Here is a 25,534-nt window from a genome sequence, read left to right on the forward strand (position 1 = left end):
TATTAGAATATGCATATAAACATAAGTGTATTTATATTTATAACTCATTAAGATAATAAGGTGCAACAGCATTAGAGTGAATACCAAAGGGACTAGTACTGAGTTGCTGCCTTTATCAATTATTTAGGGATCAATGATGTGATTAATTTCACAAGTAAAATGAAATTGGGAAGATGTGCTGAATACAGAGTAAACCAGAAACTGTGAAAGCAGTATGGTCAGGAGTAACAAACCTTCAGTAATAGTTCGTGCTCACTGCATAGATGTGGCCCACTAACATAAGTAGCCTTAGAAAGAATTAAACGGACTAACCTGTGCATCCAGTTGAGTCCTCCAGTCATCAGTATCCACAGTCCACCCATTGGGAAACAAGAACTGGAGTTTTAGGGACCAGTTGAAGCTTGTTTGTTTTGGGTAGACTGTAAGAGGAGATAAGCTGGAACCCTAGAGCTTGGAGGAGATAAAAGCAAAATTTGAGAAGACCAAAGCTCATGTTCTGCTTACAGTGATGGGGCAGCGGTAGTGGGGTGGCTGGAGATACTGCAAGGAATACACATGGGCTGTCAGTGGAGGGGTGCTAGAAACATGGAGAGCGCCAACCAAAGACTTGAAGGAAAGCAGTCAGGTACAGCAGCTGAATTGTACAACGTGAGAATTGAACAGCCAAATGTTCCATTTCCTAAACTTTAGAAGATAAACTTGCCTGGAATCTCCATTTATTTGGCTTTTCAGGGACAGGAATACAATTTGTTAATGGCAAGCATTATTTGCAAGATGTATTTGTGCATCCTGGGTCCTGTGCTACTTCTGTGACTGCAGAAATATGATTGAGATGCATTTGCTTCAGGAGCATCGCATGAGTTGAGATGAAGGAACTGTCTGCATGAGTTGCACCTTCAGGAAACCAGTTCATTTTTAATAGACACACAGATGACTGCAGTAACTCAGGTGATCTTGTGACAATTTTCCCAGCAAATCTGAGCTCATTGGGTGGACAAGCCCAGGAACAAAGGGATCCAAGCAAATAAGGTGATGGACACGTGTTCTGTCCTCAGAATTATATCTCAGGGCATCTTAAAAGTAGCAGAAACCCGCTTTTATAGTGTATTTCCCCTGACCAATGGAAGCAACAATACCCACACCCACCTTGGTAAACTACCTAAATTTGCGGATGGTTGCCTAGTTCATGAGGGGTTAAGGAGTTGTCAGAGAAGAGTCCAAAAGGCATGACTGGGAATGAAGTGATAATAGCCTGCTGCTTCTGACAGCCCGGTGCCATACTTCAAAGGTAGTGGGTCAGTGAACATGACTGCATCAAAGGCTGGAGGGCTCTGGGCTGTAGGAAGAAGGGGGAAGGTTCAGCAATCTTCTGTGTCAGGATTTCAAGAGCCCTCTTGCTTGTGTCTCCTCGCCTAAGCAGCTCTCCATTAATAGAGCACATTCTTTGCTGGGCTGTCACTTCCTCTGATTGATGACAATCATTAGTCAAGGCTTTTACACACCTGAGCTTCATACACACACAAAAAAAAGAGGGGGTTGGGCAGGCAGAGAACCTTTCACTGTTTTGCCGACAGCACTGATAATACCTCCGTTTTAGTGGGTCATTTTTCTTCACCTGTCTGACGAGTGATAAATCTGTAAATGCTGAACAACAGGAGTGACTGGGAGGCCAAGTTTTCTTCTCGTTAAAGAAAGAAAAATAGATAATGTAATGGAAGGGGTTTAATAACAATCAGGGGCAGGGAAGGGAGAAGGAAAGGACTTTTTCCCTTGAAGTGAAATTGCAGAGCAGTGGATTCCAGTCGCTTCAGATGTCTGTGTTTGCTTGCTGTCCACACGCACTGATAAGTAGCTTGAAGGAAACATTTTTTTACTGATAGGCAACATACCAGAGGGAAGCTTGAGTTGTATTTAAACATTAGAGGAGTGTAAATAGACACTGTAAAATAAACATCTGGAAACACTGGAGGGGTTTTTTATGCAGGTGGGTACACTTGGAAAAGGAACATCTCCCTTCATCAGATTCATCTATCTAGGAAGTACATATTGTCTAAAGCTTTGCCTAAGCTATTTATCCAGAAGCAGTATGTTTACAGTTGAATTATTTGCAGTGATGAAATACTCAGAAATTTCATTCCCATGCTGGAAGGGGAGTAAGCTCTGTCAGTTAAGGCCTTCTATACATGTGTTACTGCATACATATCACTGTACAGAGACTGGTAATTTGGGAGGAAGCTGGGAAAATTAAAATCTGAAATGCTGCTACAAAATCTAAGTGCAGAAATGAGCAGTGTCTTTGACCTAAAATAGAACTGCTTTTAACTGTTCTGGAGAAGACACAAATCCAAGCTGAAAGCCCAGGCTCACCAGAACATGCCAAGAAAAGTTGTATTTCATATCTAAAAGCAAGTTATTATTTTGAGGTTATCTGTTTGGAAGGAACCGCTGGGATGGTGGCTGTTACTAAGGCTTGCAGAACTGTGGTGTTACAGTGAGGCCTTCAGGGTCCTGTTCGTGCCTGACCGGATGACAGTTCCCATCTCAGGTCCCCTGCATAGTTGAACTGCACTTGACTCACAGCACTTAAAAAAGTTGATACTTCCTCCTCTTTCAGATACGAGTCTTGTTTTCCTCGAGTATATTCACAATTTTCAAGAGGTTAATCGGGATATTATAAAGAAGATACAGTAGTCAGAGGTAGTTGGCCTTTCCAGATTTTGTCCAGATGCTAAGATTTCAAGTGGAACTGGCTGGATAGAAGTTGGACGTTTGTATACATTATTGCAGATTTATCACAGTAAATATAAATTGAAAAACAGGGAGGCAGGAGAACAATATCATATAGTCTCTCAAAAACAGGAATTAGGAAGGATTTTTGGGGACCGGCTGTCTTATAAGCCTGTTGCACCTTTCCCTGAGGCAGCAGTGTTACACTAGGTGAATAATTGCTCTGAGCAATGATACCAGTTCCTACATTTCCAGAAAGTGCAGTATGACCTACTGTTTCAGTTAACTTGGAAAGGGAATTGTTAGAAAGCATTTTGACTCTGTGTGGTATTTTATTATTTGTTTATATTTTTATAAATAACTTCCTCTTATGATACATATAATTTACTTGTCCGTGAAGCACTGACAACAGCTTTCACTAGTTACGTTCACCTAAAATTGTTTCTAGAAACACAGCAATTCTAGAACCATTCCTAATTAGTTCATGAACAAAAACCAGGAAAATTTAGTAGCTAGTACGTTCAGAAAGTCAGCCAGCATCCTCCATCATCTCTGAAGCAGAACACTCCTAAACTGTGGAGGATCTGTCTTCCTCTCTCCATAGGAGAAACAGATCAGCAACCAGACACTTCCCACTCCCTTGCTTCCTCTCCAAGATGAGCCTCCTTGCCTGTGATACCATGACAACCTGGTGGCCCAAGTACAAAGCTCTGTTCCCAAGGGTGCAAACTAAGAAAATTGTTTTGATCTCAGTATTAAACAAAAACAAAAAAATACCCTCTTTTGGTTTCACTCTAGCACAACATGCCATTCTGGAGAATCTCTTGTCACGCTGACCTGGAAGCTCTTCGGCACGCCTTGGAACTTGAATATTTGTAGCAGACCCCAACATCTTAGCACTGTGAGGGCTTCACTCAAACTATTACATCGGTTCCACCTATTCCTCAACATTTTCTTAGTAAAAAAATCCCACAGCAACTGCAGTTTTTCTTTTTTTTGAAGGAGAACCCTTTCAGTGGAAGCCTTTAAGAACTTGCAGCCAAAGAACATTGTATCAAGTCCTTCTTCCTTTGGACAGAAGAAAAGCCTTCAGATAACTCGCTGGGGATCCTGCAGTTACATGGTTAAGCCGGATGCATAGAGCTGTGACTGCCTTTTTGCCATCAACAACAAACACTAGACATCTTGGGTCTACTTGTCAGCTTTCTTGTTTTTGAAAGGAGAAGAGGATGTAGTACGGAGTCTCTGCACAGTACATCACATCACATGGGACCTTCTGAAAATAAGAGTGAAACTGTTGATTTTTTTTTTTTGTATTTTTTTAATTTATGAACTAATCTCATTACTCTGGTATTAAGCTCTGTACCTGTGTTTTTAATCTGGCTTCTTGGGGTGGGTGGGGGGGTGGGTGGGGAGAGTCTTACCATTCTAAATTAATAGTTCATTTCTCCAGAACAAGCTCTGGGGGAAAATCATATTGTGTACATTAATAATAAGGACACATGGTACTGTTGGTAAGAACTATAGCTGTGTTTTTAAATCTTACGTAGATGGTATGTGGACTGTGCATGTGTCTACACGGTGCCTTATGCTGCCATCTTGGTTTTGGGGGTGGGGAAAAAGTACCTTGTGATGAGTGAAAGGCATTAAATAAAAACGTTTACATTCTGGGGGACTAGATTACCTGCCTTCTCTTCTCTCCAGCCACTCTTGGAGCTAGAGGTATATGCAGCATACATGCTCCCTGTCTCACGGTGGGGTTAGGTGAGGCGGACTCTGAACAGAGCGAGCCCCTGGGGTGCAAAATGGAGTCAGGAGCCGGCTGTTCTGTCAGCCCGTGGGGCAGAGACTGAAGACAGTGGCTGTGTCCGCTGGGAGGGGAGGTGGGCACTCAGCAAATCTAACTTGTCCTGCACAGGAAGATAAAGGGCAAGCAAATATTGCAGCTGTGCATATTTATTTTGATGTAAATAAATGCTTCTACAAGTAAGCTTCAGCTTTAGGATTTCTGCTGAGCTGGCCTGTTAATTCTTGCTGTCAAAATATTTCAGTTTTCTGGGCCTGGATGAATCTCTAATTGACTTTCAAAACTGCTCATTCTTGCTTGCAGTGGCACCAAATAAGCTCAGAAGGATCAGAGCCTCACTGGAACAAGGTGGCAGAGAGAGATGTAGGAAGTAATACAATCACCTTAGCTATCATGTGTGAATCAGGATCAAACAAGTAAGGGTTACACAAGTGACAAGTGCTACACAAGTCTGAGTGATACTTCTGATCTCTAAAAACATTTACCTCAGGAAACAGATTCACTGCTAGATCTGTCAGGATTTTCTGCCAAACTATAACAGCAAATATGAACTCAAAATAATCTGATCTCAGTCTTTGGCTCAAAAGGGAGCAGCCATGAAGCAGCTGTAAAACACGTTAGCTGTACTTGTCAGCAGCAGGCGTAGCCAAAAACCTCCTTGAAGTACATGCTTTGGAGGCATTTGCAAAGAGCTGCTCTCTGGGCTGAGTACAACACAAAACAAAACGTGATTTTTCTAGCAGAGGTGTTGCTTGTCTCAGGGCCTGCTGAGAAGCAAGTCTAGTGGAATTTTGCCTTCAGGGTTTTCCAGCTGGAAGACTGTTGCAAATAGGAAGTTTTATCACAAATCAACGAAATCAAACTCAATGGAGAATTGTCTGATTCTTGCAAGATAAGCACACCGGTAAAGAAAACCTTTGAAAGAGGAACAAATGCCAGGGATGGCAGACTCCTAAGAAAGCACAACTTCAGCTTTTAACACCCTGTCAATCAGCTAATTGCTCTTCCTTGAAATTCCAAATTTTAACACCTGCCTTAATTGAGTCAATTATCAGAGTACTGATTATTTTTTTTCCCCTAAAGCTTCTTAGAAGAGCTTTGGGCCTGTTCTCTGCTAGTGCCTGCTTGTGCTCCCTGTACCATTGCTATAAGTGATTTATCCGTATTCCTCCCAGCTAATGATTTTTACTTCCCACAGGTAACACAGCTGATGAGGGTGGTGTACACCAGCATTAGGAACACTTGTTTGTCAGGCAGGCCTGCCGCTTCCTTTGGTCCTTGCGGCACATGTTCATCTCTCACTACAGCAAGAGTATCAGGATTTACTGTTCCAGGCAGTACGTGATGGCTTGAAGAGGGATCTGAAACAACCTTTTACTCATAAACACACAAAAGGACTGGAACACACGCAGGCATACGTACAGGCCTTGCTCAGCTCTTTCACCAGTGTTTTTATGTATTTCTACATTTTTACAGGATCAGATCCTTTCCTACTCACATCACTAACCAGACTGGAGTACAACTACGATGTGACAAGGTTCCCAAATAAGTGGCGGCGTAGCTGAATCTGAGGTGAACAAACCAAGCATGTCATGTTAGTACCATTACTAAAACATGTACCTGATACCAAAACCTCGTGTCAAAAAATGCTTAGTATGTTAGTAACATGTCTGAACCTCTAATACAGACTGTTTGTATCTTAAATGGAAAAGGGGATGTGAAAGATAAATCTAGTGAGATAATACGGGTCGAAGTCCTGAATGGGACTGTAAGCATGAGGGAGCCGTAGCTGCCATCACAGCTCCTTTCTAACACTTCAAAGACCAAAATACTTTCCCAAATAAGAAAAAAAAACTTAACACCACATGTACACTGACCTGACATTCATATTTCCAAGAGTATCCTTTGCTCTGTCATTTCTTTATAGATAGCTAATATGAATGCAATCCTGCAGAGTAAAAGAAATCAGGTTTTTAAAACTACATTACTGATTGCTAATGTTCCCATAATTTCATGTTCAGATCCTTTCTATGCCATAATCTTAAAAGGTTTCATAAGCTTTTGCAAAGCAGGCAAGCTCACCTGGCAGGCAGGGTGCACCAGGGCCCCAGACATACGTATTTTATTTCTGAACATCCAAGACTTAAAATGCTAACCATGGAAGTGGTAACCATCTGCACCTCAAATCACATCATGCAAACCTTTTAAAAATGTTCATGTTCAACTGTAGCTGAGCAGAAGAGCCACATCAGACTCTGTTCCAGAAGAGTGAAAAATCAAGTAATTTTCAAGCAGACAGCAGGTATTACGATACAGCAAAGCTAAGGGCTGGCGGGGAGTGTATAAGCCTTCCTCCAGCTTGGGCCAGTATCACCAGAGCAGTTCGGCCTAAGGCAACCCCTGCGGTGGGAGCAGCAGCCTTGCACGTCCGCCTGCCCAGATAAGCACAGGGGCACATGCTCAAAAGCCCGTTTCTGAAAAGCCTCCCCCACGGATTTGGCAAGGCTGTGCTCAAGGACAGAAACCAGCTTCTGTTCATTCCTTGGGAGCAGCTGCTGATTTGGGGGATTGCCTGGGCTTTTTTCCCCCCAACAGTGGAAGGCAGATCAAATATTTTGTCTTCTATAATAGAAATTGGATTTATGTTAATGGCAAAGGCACACAATGCAAACTGGTTTTAAAATATTTTACAGCAATTTAAAGGTACTTTCCAGGCTATTGCAGACTCACAGCATGTTTACTGTTTGCATTTTCAGTAATTTCCTAGAAAAATGAATGAAAAACAGGGATAAGGGAGGTTCCCTATTTGGGCCAGAAATTTCTCAGACACAAGAGAAAAATCTGACCTAGTTCATCCTTGCATTATTATTATGAAATTAAGGGCAGTAATTCACTTGCTACAGACTTTTTAGAAAGGATGGAGTTTCAAATGCTGATTTACTGTAAGTATGTGCTGGGATTTATTGCTGTGAGAGCACCACCATGGTCTGCTGCAGTTATCTGAAACACTGCAGTTTCGCAGAAATAACCTACTTCATACATACCTGCTATGGCCTGTCACCTCAAGAAGTGGATTCTAAGGGCCAGAACAATTCTTCCCACTTCTCCTGGGAGTGTTTAATGTTGCAGTGTTACCTTTTCCTTCACTTCTGGTGTTTCTCTGTCATCTCTTTGTCAGGTAAGGACCTTCCTCACTTACGGTAGTGGTTCTTAAGGAATATACTTTAGGCTTCATCAGAGCCAAGATTTTATCCCTAAAGATTTGAGTAGCTTCAGTGTGACCAGGGGTTTGTATCTAATAATACACTCAACAGATTTAGAAGATACTGTGCAAAAATTGATCATACTAGTTCATAGTATCCTTTCTCTTCCACTTTTCACCATAAGGTTTTCTTTCATGCCAGCATTCTAAATTATAATAATTTAACAGACAAAACCTGTTAACAAACATACCATTTATTTCAATATGTAAAATGTGAAAACAAACCATGGAGATTCTTTACCTTTTCCTGGGTTTCAGCTACCTGTGAAAGAGCAATAACAAATTCAGTTGTGAATGCCTTTTATGCCGATAACATGGAACTCGCTGAACACTTAAAATGAGAAGCAACAAGAGCAGCGACACACTTACCAGAAAACTTGCAACCACAAAAAAAATCCTTGGAAACGACAGATTCATGACCTGGGCTGTCACTGGGAATATGGAGTCAAGGAATTCTCCCAGCAGAAAGGGACTGTAAACAGCCTTTCTGGGCACTGTTGCTTCTCCTGTCACCTGTAGGCCTGCAAGCACTGCCTCAGAGTTATTCAGCGGCGCTGCTCTTGCTGCTCCTTTTCCTAAGACCACCTGTGGCCCAGCATGCCACATCTGTTGTGCCAAGGCTTTGGCCTGGCTTAAAGCTTGGGTACGTTTCCCAGCTCAGTGTCCTTACTTGATGAGCAGCAGGCATGCCATGTGTACAGCCTTTGAGCCTAGACAGAGCGAACTGCCACACCACGTATCACACTTCTCTTGCAAAAGCCTGAGTTTTGCAGGGGCTGATCCACACCACATACCTGCACTTCCCCACATCCTTTCCAGGTGAGGGACCAAACAAAATAACCTTCCCACCCCCTCCCCCCCCCCCCATTAACCTTATCCTTAGGGTCTCTCCACCCATCTGTCATCAACTGCCACTGCTGGTAAGTTGTAGAGTGCAATGCAAAGTAAATATAGTAACAACCAAAAAGCCATTGAGATGACATGCACCAAACCAGGATATCATTTTAGGTCTCTCTTCAAATTTCTAGTCATTCTGTTAAATCAGAACCTGGATCATGAACCATTTCTGAAAACAGCTTTGACAAAAATCACATTTTGCCTTTGCCCAGCTTTGAATAGTTCAGCTACAACAACAGAATATAGATTTTTGCAAATAAACAGAAAACTGCAAAGAAAATAGTTGCAGAAATACACATCATCGTCGGGGATGGAAGAACGCATTGCAATTGTACTATTTTACCCATTTTCTGTACTTTTTCATGCAGTTCTCCCGGCTGACCACCCGAGGGCAGCTGGGCTTCACAGAAAGCCCCGCAAAGCAGGAAAGCCAGACCCCTCTTTCCTCCGCCAGACAGCTTCCTAACAAAACCTTAGTTTGTGAGGTCCATTTCAAAATTCTGGAGTCACAGCCGTCTTACCTGGTGTTAGGTATAGAAACACAAATTCTCAGCATTTAGCTGTTTTCCTACGAGGTACACAACTGGGCAGACAAGGCAGGTGTAGCAGAGCGAATACAGGGCACTGGGCCAGTACTCGAGTGTATTTTGTATAAAAATACTTTTTTGAAAAGGAAGAAAAATAGAAATCTCGTTGTTTCTAAAATGCCTTCAATTAAGGTGTAGCTGTAAAAATCGCTTTAAAAACGAGCCCCTCTAATTCACAGAGAAAGGGTAACTATTCAGAGGGATTTCAGTCCCATGGTTCTACCTCTGTGTAAAGGATGAAATACCAGCATTCAGTGGGCTGTAGATGAGCCTGGACCAAGCGTGGATAGCAGAACACACAGCAGAACCTGCACTGAGGATGAAAAACTGACACATTTGTACTGAGGATGAAAAACTCAGGAGCCCATGGCTCCAGGCATGTGTTCCTCTGCAATTTCACCACTGACATTTCTGTGACTTGAGCACTGAAAAGCTAATTCAGCAAGCACCAGCACAAGGAGGTGACAGCACAGCGGATGGCAAACCTTTAACCTTGCATTTATACCCAGCCCACAACGTTCCAGTGTGAACACAACGGCCTCTGCAGCCCCAACTGCCAGCCTGTGGCTACTGCAGCACCTCGGGCTGCGCGGCGCCGGCACCCCCCCCCCCCCCCCCCCCCCCCGAGCCCTGCGCCAAGAGCAGGCTCCTGCCATGGAACCCTGCCGTGGTGAACTCCATCTGGATGATGCCATTCTGGGGGCTGAAACCAAACCTCAAAGCACTCTGAATGTGGCATTAGCTCCTACCCTCCTGAAGCAACACTAAAACTAGGAAAATACTGCCACCACTTGGTAAAGCTTTGGAGCTGGCTCGCCCAGGTAAGGAACATCAGTGTCAATCTCCCCTCTAACTGAAGGCCCAAGTGATAATGGATGAGAATAATAATAATACTATAGAGATTGCTAAACTCGCACTCCAAGACAAGGTAATTTTTTCCCTAAAACCAGAGGAATCCCCAGTAATGTGCCCACGTCTCTCAGTAGGTTGTAACAGGATGGCAAACCCAAGGGAGACCCAGTACCTGTAGCTGAAGGGTAGAAACAAGTTTTCCACAGGATGACATATGGCCAAAGACGCTCAACAGCTAAACCCTGGCATCTCCCTTTGCAGCTGGCCAGTGAAAGGCCAGCCATCCAGACCAACTTCCATCCAGGACTGAGTCAGGTACCGCAACTGATGAACCTTCACCATCAGAAAAAGGCACAGTAATTTTTCCCAAGCTTGGTTTCAAAATAAGGGATACGCGACACAGAGTAGAGGGAAACTTGACGCGATGGATGCAGCTTATGCCTAGTCATGGTATTTGATCGTATATTCACATTGCAGCCTGTCTTTTAAATTCGTATCACGTGAGTGCCATCTCCTCCCGTCACGCCCGAGCCAGAGATGCGTTCTTCCTTCACTTTAGTGAACACAAAACAATCTTCGGAAAAACAACTTCATACTGTAACGATCTAAAATGTGGGGAAAATAGTCACCACACCATCCAAGATGACACCTTGAATCTTCACCTAGTACCTCTTGTTGGAAGTTACTATATTTATATAAACCCTTACTAGGATTCGGTCATCTATTATTTCACACGAGGGAAGAAAACAACTCTTTTCTAGAAAAAAACAATGTCCGTTCAAAGAAAAAACCCACAGGTTGAAATAGGCTGTAGAAGGCAGTGCCATTTCCTATAACAATTTTTGACTTGTTCATCTCTTTCCTTTTCCCTCCTAACACAACAGGTTTCAGTGATACCAGTATGCAAATGACATGGGGAAGGCCAAAACATCATTTCCAGCTTTCACGATTTGTGCTTTTCTTTAAACAGTAGCATGGGGAACGTTAATTTGTTTTACAAATGCATGTAACAAGATAACTACAGGAGTAGAAACTTTAAGACAATATTCATAGTAAGATTTTACAGCGAGCTATTTCATTGACTCCATGTCTTCTACCAGGTAAAACACTCACAGCGGTCTTGGCCAATTCCTGCCCTCTCAGAGGGCTACAACCATCCTCATCGTGCAGGTCCCCCTTTCTAACCCATAAATACACCTACCAAGACTACACATATCGGCCCAACCCTAATCCAACCAATGAATAAATGTTCCCCAACAAGCAATGGATCTTTGCTGCTGTTAAAACTGAGAGAAAACTGATGCTACCGAGTTTTGGACATAAATGGCTTATTTACAGACTGCCCATGCTGCTTCTTTTTTTTTCCTCAAATTTGACAGGCTTGGAATCAAAGGTCCCACACTTCTGAGATGGAAGAGTCCAACCTAAGTGAAATTATTTATGATCTGGAGACTGTGCAGAAATGAACATTCATCCAGATTGAAACGGAACTGGAAATCCAGCAACAGAGAACATTCTTCTAAAACAGTTTAATAAAAAAATTCGAAAGTCTCTTGAAAAACTGGAGAAACCCAAAGCGTATCGTGTGTGTCACCTGTCTTAGTCACAAAGAAACACAATTGTCAAAAAAGATATTTAAGTTTAATACAAATTTTATACAAAGAAAATGTGAAAAAATACTTCCATATGCTAAAAGCAATTATGCTTCACAAATAAGGCCAGCTAGGCTATTTTTGACACAACTGCAATTCACGAATATTCTGTTCTCGCTTTTTTTCTTCTAATACTTTTTTCCTTCTAATATGGGTACTAGCTGGAGACTGTACAAACCGCATTCTTTTATAAACAATGGGAGAAATCAACATGACTAAAATGTACAACAGAATGTACTGGAATGATATCATACAATTAATTTTCTCATATACATACATCACCTTTGCTTTGTTCAATGCTTTCGTTTTACACAACATACAAAATGGTACTACAGTATAAGTGTAACAGACAGCATTTTCATGGGTTACTTTCTCTCATACTGTACTGTTTCATGCTTACATAAAAACATAAATTCCATCATATAAATAATACATGCTCTGGCCCAGCATCAAAAGTCCTTTGCCCATGTTTCCCAATCCATGTTTTTCTCCACACCTACTTCTTGTTCAAAGTCCTTTTGGAGGATTTTTTAAAAAAGAAAACTGAACTGTGAAGCACAGGAACAAACTTTACTTTTCTCAGTCCTTGATATCAGTGATCAGAAAACATGCTACCACTAGCAGGTATTACACTTCCCAACTTTTCTGATATTAGACTGAATGAAATTTTAACCTGTAAACAATATAGATTTTTAACAGTCTCGTCATTGTAAAAAACAATGTAAATCTTTATGTATTTCAGGTCCACAGATTCGAAATGTTAGAATTTGCCTAATACAATTAACTGAAAAAAGATACCCTTCATCACTTGGTTGCTCAAAGAAATTCTAGAGGAGTTTCAAAGTGCAGAAATGTTTTTCAATCCAAATGCAAATCAAGTTGTTCAGATTCTCATAATTTGATGCGTAACTGCAGTTTCCCAAGACCAGTTTTCAGTGTTAGCTTGTGATAAGGCTGTTTTAAACCTTCCTTTTCCAACTTCAAACGCTCTTTATAAGTTAAAGTCAATACAAATATAAAAAGGAGATGGTGCTCTAACTTTAATGACATCCACAAATTGTACATTATTTACAAAAGAAGCATAGATTTAATATGGATCTTACCTGTCCTCAGCTTTTCTAAGCCAGCGCTAATGCTTTACATTAATGTAGTGTAGTTAATGCTTTGTACACATATACAAAGCTAAAGTCTGAACCTTTGAGGTTAATCCAAAGAACTGTGTTTATTTTTCACATTTCTATTAGATTTATTTATTCCAACAATTGTATGGACTTCTCGTTAGCAGTTAGACTCTTCGTACTTGGACTGGCATTGTGGTCTGAACATACTGAACTCCAACTCTCATTGCCACTGTCCCAGCAGAAGGACTTACCACTACAGGAATGGTCTGTGGATTAAAACCAAGAAAAACATATTGTTATGTTAAAGGTCACATAAACATGACCACAGAAATAGAGATTTATTTTCCAGGGAAAATCCAGAACAAGTTCCAATTTTGTTCAAGAATTAATACCTTTATTACCTCAGTGTTACCTCATTCCAGGGTAGAAAGTAGTGTATTACTTTTCTATAGCCAAGAGTTTTTCTGTATTGTTATTACTACTATATAATTATAGGGACAGGTGGTCCTACAGGTACTGTACACACTCTGTCTGTGCTTGGAGAGTTAGGTTTTCAGAGTTACATCCAGTTATGTATCTTCCCCAAACTAATACATGGGAAGAGGAAAGAGGGCTAAGAAAATCCTCTGTCATTTGAAAAAGTTTTGACAAATCAAACTGGAGTACAAAAATACCCTTGCTTATAAGTATATTCTTGTTACACATTACTTAAATCTTTTTCCCCAAAATGAACTCCCCCATGCATTCAGTCTACACAGAAGAGAACAAAGAACATCCATTTGAACAAAAAAGTACTTAAGTTAACTTTTGCACAAATCAATAACAAAAACATCAGCATTACTGGGAACTGTCTTATACACCCTGTAAAAATATTAATATAGAATAAACTTTTCACTTCCATCATACAGATCATGATTTATAAATGTCGACAAATGAAGTTCCAGGACATCTCTATAGGTGGTAACTGATTCTACAGATGCAGAGACAAAGGCACAAGAATGTTAAACAATCTGGTCAAGGTCACATCACTCTGGAAGATCTGGAAAACGGGTTTATTGAATCTTAAGTCTGTATCTTAACCTTCCTCCAAAAATGTGAGAAAGTCTAGAAATGTCTATACCATACAAACTGCAAGTATGTTTTGATACAATTCCAGTGATGCACAACTGGTGATCGAACAAATGCATCCATTTCAGTTCACAATATCTTGTGGAAGAAACAGGAAGTGAGATTTTGAGGAATCTGAAAGGGATGCACAGATCTTCCCCCTGCTGGCAGCGTGACATTCCAAAGAGAACACGGAAGAAGAAATACAAGGTCACTGAAGCCCAATGTTTCCCCACGCTGTTTTAAGAAACCACATTAGTGTCTTAATGGTATTCAACAAAGACTGTGAGTATCCCTACTGAGATGGATTCCAGCCTAGAGAGTTTATCGACTCCTTTGTGACAAAGTCTATGCCTTCCAGAAGCCTACTCATTCCATTCCCTGGAATGCAAAGATGATGAATTCATATTTTTACATGATTTTAACTGCAGAAATAATAAAAATCAAACATGGAACCAATTTGCTAAATAAATTAAAGATTACTGCCATTTTGTATTGATTTCAGATGTGTGTAGAGGGTTCAATGGAAATGGTACCCAGAAGATACACTGGAAGTTGTTCAGAAAAAAATTTCCCAGTTGGACACAAAGTGCAAATTGAACCCTAAAGAAGCCATTATGTAAGTCACTGTTAGTACTACAGGTGGGGAAATTGAGGTTGCCACAGTCGCCTTTTAAATACACACACTTACACAAATGAAAAAAATTAAGTTTCAGCTCTTATAGCAATCAGGATATGGAATGTGCAAGACTCCTTAAATGTGTTAAGATCATTCCCTGAGAGGTAAAGTTTCCACCTCTGCCAGTTTTACACATATGTACATTCTGCATACCTATTAAACATGCACTAAGATTTAAAATTATTTAAATTGCACGTGCAGTCATTAGAATACAGAGGTGTCTGTAGCTGTGCAAGACTAATGCAAATGTGTACAAAGTTTTAAACATGCACAAATAAAGGTTGAAACCTTTCAGACGTTCTAATTATGCTTTACATAACTCAATACACTTTGTATTACAGAAAACCAATGAAGGTAACTGCCATTTTTCTGAATATTACACAAAACCACTTTATGACCTTACAACCTCTCAGCTATTCACAACAGAGCCTCATGTCTTCGATGTTTGCTATTTGATTTTAAAACACATATAAAATCTTGTTGTTACGGTAATTCAGTCCAAGCAACTTAGGGCCAATGCTGCAAAGGTGCACAGTGCTCTCAGTTGAGACAAAATGAATTAAAATGCTGCTAGGAATGTGAAAAGTCATGATCCCCACTAAGAACAGTATCATTTGTGTGGAATAGAACGGCTACGAAATACCGTATGTATGTGTGTGTGCAGGTGGTGTCATGGACATACGCTCCCGGGGCGGGTGTCCTGCAGCCGGGGCAGGGGGTGTGCAGGCGCGCACGCGGGTGTGTGAACACGAGAGAGAAAGACAGAGCAACTTCTATAGCAAATTAGGCCTCACAGTCACAGTGTGATTAAGGTACACTGTTAAATTTGTACAGCGTTACTATTATAAATTACTTAACTTCAGCCAGAAACTGAACTGAAGTTATCGACACACAGGCTTCTCTGTTGAACCCACCACTGAGACAGAGCATGCCGTTCCGTTACCAGTGCAGTACCAACGTATCTCCTTTTGGTAAGAAGACTGTCAGCTCAGATGCCACGCTGACTCTGAAGCGAACACTGCAGAACATGACCAGCTGAAATAATGGGATATTATGGTGCATACAATAAAATTAAAAAACAAAAACAAAAACAAAAACAAAAACAAAAAATCAAACTCACTTCTGTCCCATCTCCCGTGACTTACACTAGGGAATTCAAGTGTCCTTGGTTAAGTCTCTGATGGAAAAAAACAGGTCTGATTCCAATTCTATTTCTCATCATTTCATAACACTAATGTGCAAGACTGCATAAGATATACACTCCTGATGAATGCATATTTTCTTTCATAGTTACTGAGATGTCACAGGAATATCAAACTTAGATCAGAATTAATTAAAACTCTTTAGGATACCATAGACAAAAAGATATTTAAAAGATATTTAAAATTAATTCTATATATTTACATTGATGTTGTGGTCAAGTATATACATGAAACGGACAAATAACTAACATCATAATGTAAAATGGAAGTCTGACTGTCCTCAGTGCCTTCGTTACACTTAATGGTAATATCTGAATCCTTGTAATAATGAATGATGTAATGAGAGGGTGGAATGTTGCACAGCAAAATAAGACATTTTGCACTGCAAGTTGAGACTATACCAGTGAATTCATATCTTGATAGAACAGCAGACGGAGACAACCCCCCAGAAATACTGAGCAATTTTAATGCCAGGAACAGTACTACTGCAGACTTTAAATGATATTGTACTTACAATTGTGGGCTGAGTAGTTGGAATATAGGTGGTGGTCTGCGGTACCTGGACCAGTTTTATAGGCTGGTTGCTTGTCACACCTGTTGCTATCTGCAGAGACAGCACAGGCAACCTCAGTAGAAGTCTCAGCTTTTACACAAATTCCACCTAGTTGTTATTATTATTATAATATGAAATTTATGTTGGATGTTTTGTTTGTGTTAAAAATTTGCATCTTAATGAATTCACAGGTTACTTCTTTGTTAATAAAACAAAATTCAAATTATGAACATGATCAATGTATACAGCACGATGTTTCAGGTAGAACATCTATGTGAAAGTAATTCCAGATTTGTATAACTGGAATATTCCCTGGCAAAAGTTTTAGGTAATTGATTTTCTCCCATCCCCTGTTTTCCCAGTAATACAAAGGTTGTGCTGCCACAAACAATGCGTATGAACATCGACTGAGCCAGAGTTTAACAAACTTCACCAAAGCATTCAGGTGAACAGCACATCCTTTTTCCCTCTTCCAATCTGTTTCCCAAGTTACTCCCTTAGATCACATGTCAAGCCCAGAGATCTAACACCAGACAGTAGCAAAAGTGTCAAGAAATGAACACAGCTCCCTAGTTTACTATGCTTCCCAATTCTATAGGACTATCTCAATGAGACATCATGCTGGAATCACAATACTACAAAATTAGTTTTCTTTTAATATTTTAAAATACAACAAGGCTCCTACTGATGTGGGGGATCATGAGTTAAGAGTTTGAAGGATCAGCCCCCCCATAAAACTTTTCATTTAATAAATCTTGCAAGGGCAGAAGAAAAACAATGCTGAAATTGCTAATAGTCAAGCCCTACCTATAAAGCAGAATCTTCTCTATAAACATTTTCTATATATGCAATGTTAAGTCCCTTTTATTAGAGCATTTGCTCATCCTTGCCTACTGAACACTATCAGAGTAGATGCTATGAAGGTTTTCGTAACTGCACACTGCTCCGTTAACTGTAGATCCAGATGAATTGTTGTATCAGTGTTATGGAACATTGTGGTACCCTAGTGGCAGTCTGTTGTGATAAAGTAAGTTGATCTGAATGCAGGTCTTGAGCTTGGCCTCTGAACCCCCAGGCAAGAAGGGCTTGGAAGTGCTGCAGTCAGTATTGCTTATCAGAAGGCAACTTGTATCGAAAGTTCCAGACCAGAAGCTACACTGATGGGTCCTGGAGAGAGAGAGAGAAAGAGGTCCAGTCCCCTTTGGCTGGAAGGATGAGTCAAGCCAACACAAGGTTTTATTGGGAATGAATAAAGGGGAAAGGGTGTTCCCAGAGGACAGAAGGAGATTTTTTTGCCAAGATGAAGAAAAAAAAAAAAAAAAACAAAACCACAACTCCCTATCTCACTCCCCACATCACACACTTGGAAATATGCAAACGGTCATAAATTTCTGTCTAATTCAGGGAAGCCTTTAGGGGTAGGTTTCAGAGAAAGCTTACATATGATTTTTGTTTGAAGTGACCACAATGATACTCACTGTAACACTCTCTTTGCTTTTATCAGCTGAACCTTCCTTTTCCTTAGGGGTGCTGGCTGTTTCTGTGGGTGTAGACTGCACACTTGAACTGGGCTGGGATGATTTATTTAATGTTTCTGTGCTGATTTCCGTATCTGCTTCTTGCTGCGTTGCAGTAGCTAAAATAAAGGAAAAAAGAGAAAGTAGCCACTACTCATGTGTGCCAGTCCACAGTCACTCTTCACAGGCACGTCTGCCCCCATGCAAATGAAGAACAGTCCCTGTGTATTCCAGCCACCCGAACCGCTCAGCTGTGAAACAGCCAACCCCGAGCACGGTTACCTGACTGTGTGCAAGATTTCATATGCTCAGGCCAGTGAGCTTGTTGGCAGGGATAGTCACAGTAGCTAGTATTCCAACAGCAATAAAAAATGGCCTCTTTCTTGCAGTTAGCACACCACTGCTTCTTTTTAGTTTCATCCACTGCTTGCTGCTTTTCCAATTCCAGCTGCTTCTTCACCTCAGCAATCAAACGATCTCGTTCTTGCTCTAGACTCTGACGCATTTCAGCCATTGTCAGTTCTACTCAAAACGCGAAGAAAGATGAGTTTTGCATTTTCTACCCCCAACATCAAGGTGCAAAACAGTAACTCTCATGAGTTTAAAGACAACATGAAATTAAAACTAACGATCAAATATTCCCTGATTTTGGGCATCTTTGTTTCATATCTACTCAACAAATTAGTCTTCCATCTTCTTATTCTGGCACCGTGATTTTACTCTTACCTGTTACAATTTGTTTAACACTTTAGTTCTACATGTCTCACAAAGGATCAGAATCCAGGTATACTAGGTGCAGCATAAACACAGAAGTATATATGCAGCTGCTGCCAACACACTTTGCCTTTACAGGCCCAAATTTTTGTTCTGCTCTATTATTCAGAAAATACAGAGAATTGTATTTATTCTCTTGTCTTATAAATAAGTAACAGCGAATCAATTGTTTATTGTATCTTGGTTTCTTTATAAAGGAAAATGTGAAAGTTCCAAAGGGAACACTGACAAAGCTGTAAAAACTCATCACTACATGAATAAAGCTGTGAATTTGAGCCTTACTTCAGGATTGCTCCGAGAGCCACCCACTACCACTGCAGTTATGAACTGATACCTCCGTCACTATCAGTGACTAGGAGTGAAAGACAGCTTGACAGAATCTTCAGGAAAGTAGGTGAATACAAATAAAGCAATCCAATTCTAGACACCTTGACTCAGGATGGATCTCTGAGGCTTCTGAAAAACTGAAGTTGACATACTTTCAAAACACCACTGAAGGTGTTTATTTAAATCAGTAGCTTAAGATTGGTGACATAGGGTTTAAAGGATTTTTCTTTTATTTCTGAGCAAACCTAGACATTCAGTTCTTTGAGTTGCAGACAAGTTGTTGCTATACCCAAGTAATTCTGTAGAATTCTATAACTGGACTGCAGCATTATTAAAACTGGTCTACCCTGATTTGAAAAAGCAAAATGTTACTAACAAATGAAAGACGAGTCTTAGTATGAGATTATTGAGCCCGTAATTCACTTAGATTCCAGATAAGCTCTGCAAAAAGAGAGTAAAAAAGTAGACGAGGACACTGTATTACACAGTCCTAAGGCTGTTTGGACTGCATGTGGCTTAAAGGAGACTTGGTCACACAACTGTAACCTTCTTCCTGCAGTCAGTACATTAAAAAAGATAATTTAGGAGGGATCACATTTTAATCATGGTTTAATTTTCTGCCCATAGAGCTGAGTGAATGTAGAGATGAAAATCCCCCTACTAGGAAGAATATTCTTTTATCTGTTTAAGGCATTATTTTGACTTCATTTCACTGACAGTCTGGCACCAAGATTGAGTCAAGGTTGTTTATTCACTTTAAATAAATAGCTAGATATATATACAACAACAGCTGATCTGAACCAAAATGTCAGCTACAATCTACAAAGATACCAGAGGAAGCAGGTTCCCCCAGTGGCTATATTAACAGCACCTGGTTCATATAAGAATTAGTATGAAATAATCAGCATAAAATATGTCATGAAGAGGGCTTATTCAATGATGCATAAAATAAAAGAGTTATTCCATCCTATCAAACACTCTCTTCAGCCTAAATTTGTTTCAGAGGGCTGAACACCCATTGTTTAATATGCACAGATAAAGTAACTTTTTGTACATACAAAAAAGGTGTCTGGTAACATCAGCACCACACATTATATAAGGTTTTCTAACCTTCATTTGGACAATTTGTAGTATCATATGATGAAGGTAATATATACTACAAGCATTTGCATTTTCTGTTGAGGATGAAACCTGACACACTATTTTGGACTGATATTTTCATACCTAGATTATGCTTCATTTCCGAGAGTTCCTGTTGATGTAACCATTGAAGTTTTTCTATCTCAATCCTCAAACGCCGAATCTAAATATTAAAAATGTAAAAGTTAGTAGTAATAAACAGGGTGCAGTGTATAATACATAATTATTATACAGAAAACCATGCCCAAAGCAAAGAGCCCAATCATCACTTACATCAAGCCTCCTTCATTAACACGAGGACAAGACCATAGTAAACCCCAAACCAAAGTCTGAATTATTCTAAATATTTCTTTGCTAGATTTGCTTAGAATAAAAAGTAGAGGACTGCTTGAAAACAAAAAGCACTTCTATCAAACTTGCTCTTGCTTCCTCTGAAATTACTCGAGCCTCAAATTTCTCTGACTGGAATCAAAAACACATTCCTCAGTTTTGCTTGCATTTATTAGTAATTTCATTTATTTTATTTTATTTTTAAGTAGATGAGGTTTAGGAAAGCAAGCTTTTCATTCACTGTGGACTGGGACTACAAATATTCTTGTTCAAAATTGTGACTTCCTTATTTTGGTTAAAACAAGCAAACAAATCATCACACTTTTAACTCTGAGATTTATTTGTTCATATTTGTACTTAGCTTACACTGCTTACTCTGCTTTTTCCAAGTTTAAGGAAATCACTTAAAATATACTGAGTACTACCTTTAAAGACAATTAAAAGCAATGTATAGTATTTAAAAAAAATGCAAAAACTATTAAAGTATTTTTTTTAAGTATTAACAACTATGGTCATAACCACGTAACTGGAATAAGCTACTGTGCTAGAAAGTAAATTAAATCTTCCTCCTCTGGTGGACACATACATGGTTTAAAAAAAGATACTTTCAAAAAAATTCATTTCTGATTTTAAACAAGGTGACACAAAATTAAATTCTTAACAGAAGCTTTAAGGATCTGCTTATCTTATAGAGCCCATCTGATGATATATAGTACTTTTATATACAAAAATACTAGTTTGCAACTTTCAAAGTTAAAATACAAGCAGTATTTTTTTTTCTTACACTAACCTCAGCTATTGTACTTCCAGTAGTATTTTTTGAAAGATCATTATATATTTCAGTCATTGTTCCTTTGATGGCATCCATCATCTGAAAAAAAAACAAAACAAAACAAACCCCACAAATAAATAAATAAATTTTTAATAGATACCCACACTTTCACTTCCTTTCAGTCACTCTAATGTGAACTTATATTACTATCAACAATGCCCCATATCTCTCTATATATTTATCTGGGTCTACTTTTCGAGGACTATTTACTAGGTAAAACATAACACTTTTGATCAGGACTCTGACTTTTAAGTGTCCTGAAGTGGTGAACTGCTTGACCTTCTACTTTTCCAAGAAACTGCCACTGATATAATTTACAAACAAAAGAAATATGAGTTTGGGGAAGAAACACACGCACAGGCACAAAAGATATTTACTGACATTGCTGACTACTGACAATCCCACCAAGACCACATGGTTGAGTGAGAACACTGAAAGCTGACAGGCAAGATTAATGCTGGTGCTTTTAATGCCTGGGTACTTGACTTTGTATTTCCTTATACAGTACTCATATTGATTTTTTTAGTTTAAAGATCTAAGAGAGAGTATAGGAAAAGCTAATGTCCTATCCCCCCCTGTCACTATTATGATACAAGTATTACACCACATCTTCTCATTAAGAACTCAGCTTTCGTTTTAATACATGAATACACATTTGTGACAAGTTACCATATCATTAAGCTCAACGGTGTTTTACAACATAAATGTATTTTTGTATATATATTACTGGACACAGATGAAGAAATATTAATGTTTACTGTAAATATGATGCTGAAGGGATACCTACACCTTTAGGAGAAAACAGAGATAATAGTCCAAACCACAATGCAATGTAAATAAGAAGCAGCAATGGGGGAACATGAGAAGGAAAGGGTCTAAAGTGTATAAGCAGCTGAAGCTTATCATATAGACACCCTGGCTTGCAATGGCAGCATTCAGCCAGCTCTCAAAAGATGGTTCAGCACTCTTGTCAAAATCTAGCTGTTCCTACCTAGTGGAATGAATTTGCAACATATGACAACCTGAAAATAAAGTTATTTCAGAATCTGAAATGACAAAAATGTAAAAGTTCACTTAGAAATAAAATTTCAATAAAACCTTGCTCAAGAACTTACTTTGCTAGTATATTTAGCAATATCTGCAGCCACATCAGCTGAAGCTGTTGCAATTGGCAAGTCTGTATTAACTGAGGAAGAAAGTGTACTTGCAGATCCAGAACTGGTAACCATTGAAATAGGCTGAGTACTTGTAACCAAGGTTATAGTGGATGTGGAAGTGCTCTGAGTGATCTCTTTCTGCTGCACAGCTAAGAAAAGAGAACATACAGCAGATCAATCACATAAACTATTATGAAAATAAATAGGAAAACTTCTAACTTAAATGTGTGCACCTAACCACTTCAAAGACTCACATTATTTATACAATGGTGCCATTTAACCAATGAATTATACAGTGCCCAGCCCCTGAACTTGTACATAATTGTAAAGCTTAAAAGTAATGAAGCACGTATATCTTTGAAACTTACTATTTCAGATCGGCCAATGCAAAAGTCTCCCTCAAATCCGTACTCCTCCCGTTTTGGGACTTTTCCAACCCACTTCCTAGGAATTCACTTCCTAACCTCTCAATTTGGAGAACTCCCAAATAATATCATACGTATGAGCATAAATTAGACTTTGACAATTTCATTTGCCATAATTTTGAAACATGTTACTGAATTTCTTTTCTTTTTACTTTGAAACAAGATTTTGTGAGCCACTGTTGAAGAAAGCCTACTTCCTGGTCTTTTTCCTATTCTTTTGTTATTAATGCTACTAATTATAATTAGTGTTGCAACATGTTTAATATACATATATCCAGATCAACATTAGCCTTCGGCTGGCTGCAGCGCAAGGAATGCAACATTAGATTAACTCATTAAAGCAAAGAAGTTAATCATAGTATTAACTCAAGCAGGATAAGAAAAGTTTTATCATCTTTGGTCAATATCTCAAAAAATCTTAAACGGTGGTAAATTAAAAAATTAGAGTAAAAACCAAAATGCAAAGACCTTAACCTCTTTATCCCTAATTAATTATCTGCCTTAAATATTTTTTAATATAATTTTATTTTAGGAAAATATGGATTACTCTATTTTTAATGATTCATATTATAGAAGATGTCTTCATTGACAGTATCTTCACAACAGAAATTACTGAAATAAAAGTTATACATATTTTTCTCTATGTGCTACATTTTTGTTTATGTCAATTCAGTATACTAAGAAATCCATAGACTATAGTTTCATCTCATTGTAGAATATAATAATTAAGATGGAACATTGCTACCATGCACTCATTAGTAATCATATTGATAAAACAAACTCATAGGCTGAACAATTAAAGTTCAGCCCCTACTATTATGCTCTTATATTAAGGTATGATTCTGTTAAAAATAAGACTACCAAGTTTCACATTTATTTTTCTCTCTGAATATTTCTGTATTTGTGCAGACTACAAGTAGAAAGATACCGCTTCTTCAACACTTCTTAAACGACAGTCAGAAAAGCAGTTTGGGACCAGAAAACTGTGCCTATGGTAAACTTTTGTATGTGACCCATTACCTAAACCTCTCTTCTGTATGAAATAACTGGCTTGCCAGTGGTGTTAGCAGAATGCAGAATATCTATTTGTCAGGCACACCAGTAACAAGTTCAAGTTTATTAACCTGAAATTACATATGAAACTAGATCTACATGAAGTTGCTGTTCTGTGAAGAGAAGCAACACAAGCATGGGCTTATATTACCACATGCTTACTACCAGCAAATCCTCTGTCAAAGTACTGGTAAGAAAATAGTTGTAAAACTATTCTAAAATGCCGTGGCTGTTTGCTCAGTAGACTAGCATCAAAGTCTTGTTAAGAGTTAAGCAACAGTGATTTCAAAGACAAAGGTAGCCTGGGTAATTTCACTGTTGTCAAATTACACTCTATGAAAAACTGTATAGATCAGCATCTTGTCAGATAGAACTGGATCCAGTTTGTAGATACTGAGGTGACAGTAGTAATCATACAAACAGAACAGTTAATGGGTTTACCATATAATCCAGAAAATAATTAAGTTTGCTCTCCCAAATCTCTGATGGCTAAGAATGGCAAAAATAGTTATACAGATACACACACAAACTTTTTTGTCAATAAAATAAGGAGACATGATTCTAAATACACACCAGAAAAAGCAGGTATGGTGAGTAAGCTGCTGTATTTTAAAGTCACTTATCAGAGTAGAACCACACTTTGAGATTTTGTTTATATGGAAGAACTCCTGGTTGGGCAGCCTTGGAGCACTGAGATCACTACTGGGGAATTACGGCACCACAGGCACATTGAGTTAGAAAGTGTGTACCTTTAACTGCTTGTCTTGTCTGATATCTTGTCCCTTGAGAGGACTGAGGTTGCTGTGACTGAGACTGCTGGCTCTGCTGCTGTTGCTGCTGTCTCTGCACCTTCTGCATGTGCCATTTCTGAGAAGACGTCTGAAATTTATTTGAAGAATTCCACACTACACGCTGCACAGCAGGGGCAGTTTCCTTAGGCAGCAGAGGCCTCTGCTTTTTCACAGGGCTTCCAGTGGCTGCGGATGGAGCACTAACAGTAGAAGAAGCACTAGTAGTTGCTGTCACACCAGCTGGTGGAGTCTGAGCTGCAGAGCGGGTAAGTACTGGAGTTTCTGGTAGAGGCTGGGTACTTGCACTGGAGGAAGGTGGAGTTTTACCTACAACTAAACAAACATAAGATGTACTGCCAACTTTTCACCACCACATTCGTTTCATGATTTTCCATCTGATTTTTGGAAGAGCAATACAGACCTTCCAGTCTACTTTGAATTATTTCCCTCAAAAGGTAAATGATATTCTACAAGTAAACCCATTTCAGTCTAGTTGAAGTTGGTGGCAATTCAGAAGTGCCAGTCATTAAGCAAAACAAAACAGAAAGTTCAAAACACAGAAATACCAGCCTGACCTCCTTCGGGTGATATGTGAGAGGTTAGCATTTGTTAGAATGTTTCTGGGTTACCACTTCCACTTGTCATCCCAATGTCTTTCAGGAGAAAAATAGATTCAAAAGGCACAAAGAAACAGCATACTAAAAACTTTCTATACAAAGGTAAACTGGCACTGACAACCAAG

General features: G+C 39.3%; 2 protein-coding genes across 21 annotated transcripts in view; one reads left to right on the plus strand and one right to left on the minus strand.

Annotated features, from left to right (window-relative positions):
• EYA2 (EYA transcriptional coactivator and phosphatase 2) overlaps positions 1–4,407 on the plus strand; it is a 103,644-nt gene extending 99,237 nt beyond the window's left edge. For 13 of the 14 annotated variants that reach the window (XM_033003629.2, XM_042801131.1, XM_033003623.2 and 10 more), the window contains one exon: positions 3,526–4,407. In XM_033003629.2, coding sequence (XP_032859520.1) covers positions 3,526–3,606 — 81 coding nt within the window. In that variant the 3' untranslated portion in view covers positions 3,607–4,407. The remainder of the gene's footprint in view (positions 1–3,525) is intronic. The other variant, XM_042801128.1, reaches the window with a different exon arrangement.
• A 7,239-nt stretch (positions 4,408–11,646) lies between these two features.
• The window catches only part of ZMYND8 (zinc finger MYND-type containing 8), an 81,764-nt gene continuing 67,876 nt past the window's right edge, over positions 11,647–25,534 (minus strand). For 5 of the 7 annotated variants that reach the window (XM_033003573.2, XM_033003574.2, XM_033003569.2 and 2 more), the window contains 7 exons: positions 24,751–25,125; positions 22,482–22,672; positions 21,325–21,405; positions 20,289–20,367; positions 18,246–18,485; positions 17,925–18,082; positions 11,647–13,171 (listed from right to left, as the gene is read on the minus strand). In XM_033003573.2, the coding sequence (XP_032859464.1) occupies positions 13,070–13,171; positions 17,925–18,082; positions 18,246–18,485; positions 20,289–20,367; positions 21,325–21,405; positions 22,482–22,672; positions 24,751–25,125 (1,226 nt within the window). In that variant the 3' untranslated portion in view covers positions 11,647–13,069. Of the gene's footprint in view, positions 17,614–17,924; positions 18,083–18,245; positions 18,486–20,288; positions 20,368–21,324; positions 21,406–22,481; positions 22,673–24,750; positions 25,126–25,534 lie in introns of all 7 variants that reach the window. The other 2 variants (XM_042800833.1, XM_033003575.2) reach the window with 2 other exon arrangements.

The sequence above is a fragment of the Tyto alba genome, unplaced genomic scaffold (genome assembly GCF_018691265.1).
Source record: "Tyto alba isolate M040663 unplaced genomic scaffold, T.alba_DEE_v4.0 Super-Scaffold_33, whole genome shotgun sequence".
Taxonomy (NCBI): Eukaryota; Metazoa; Chordata; class Aves; order Strigiformes; family Tytonidae; genus Tyto; species Tyto alba.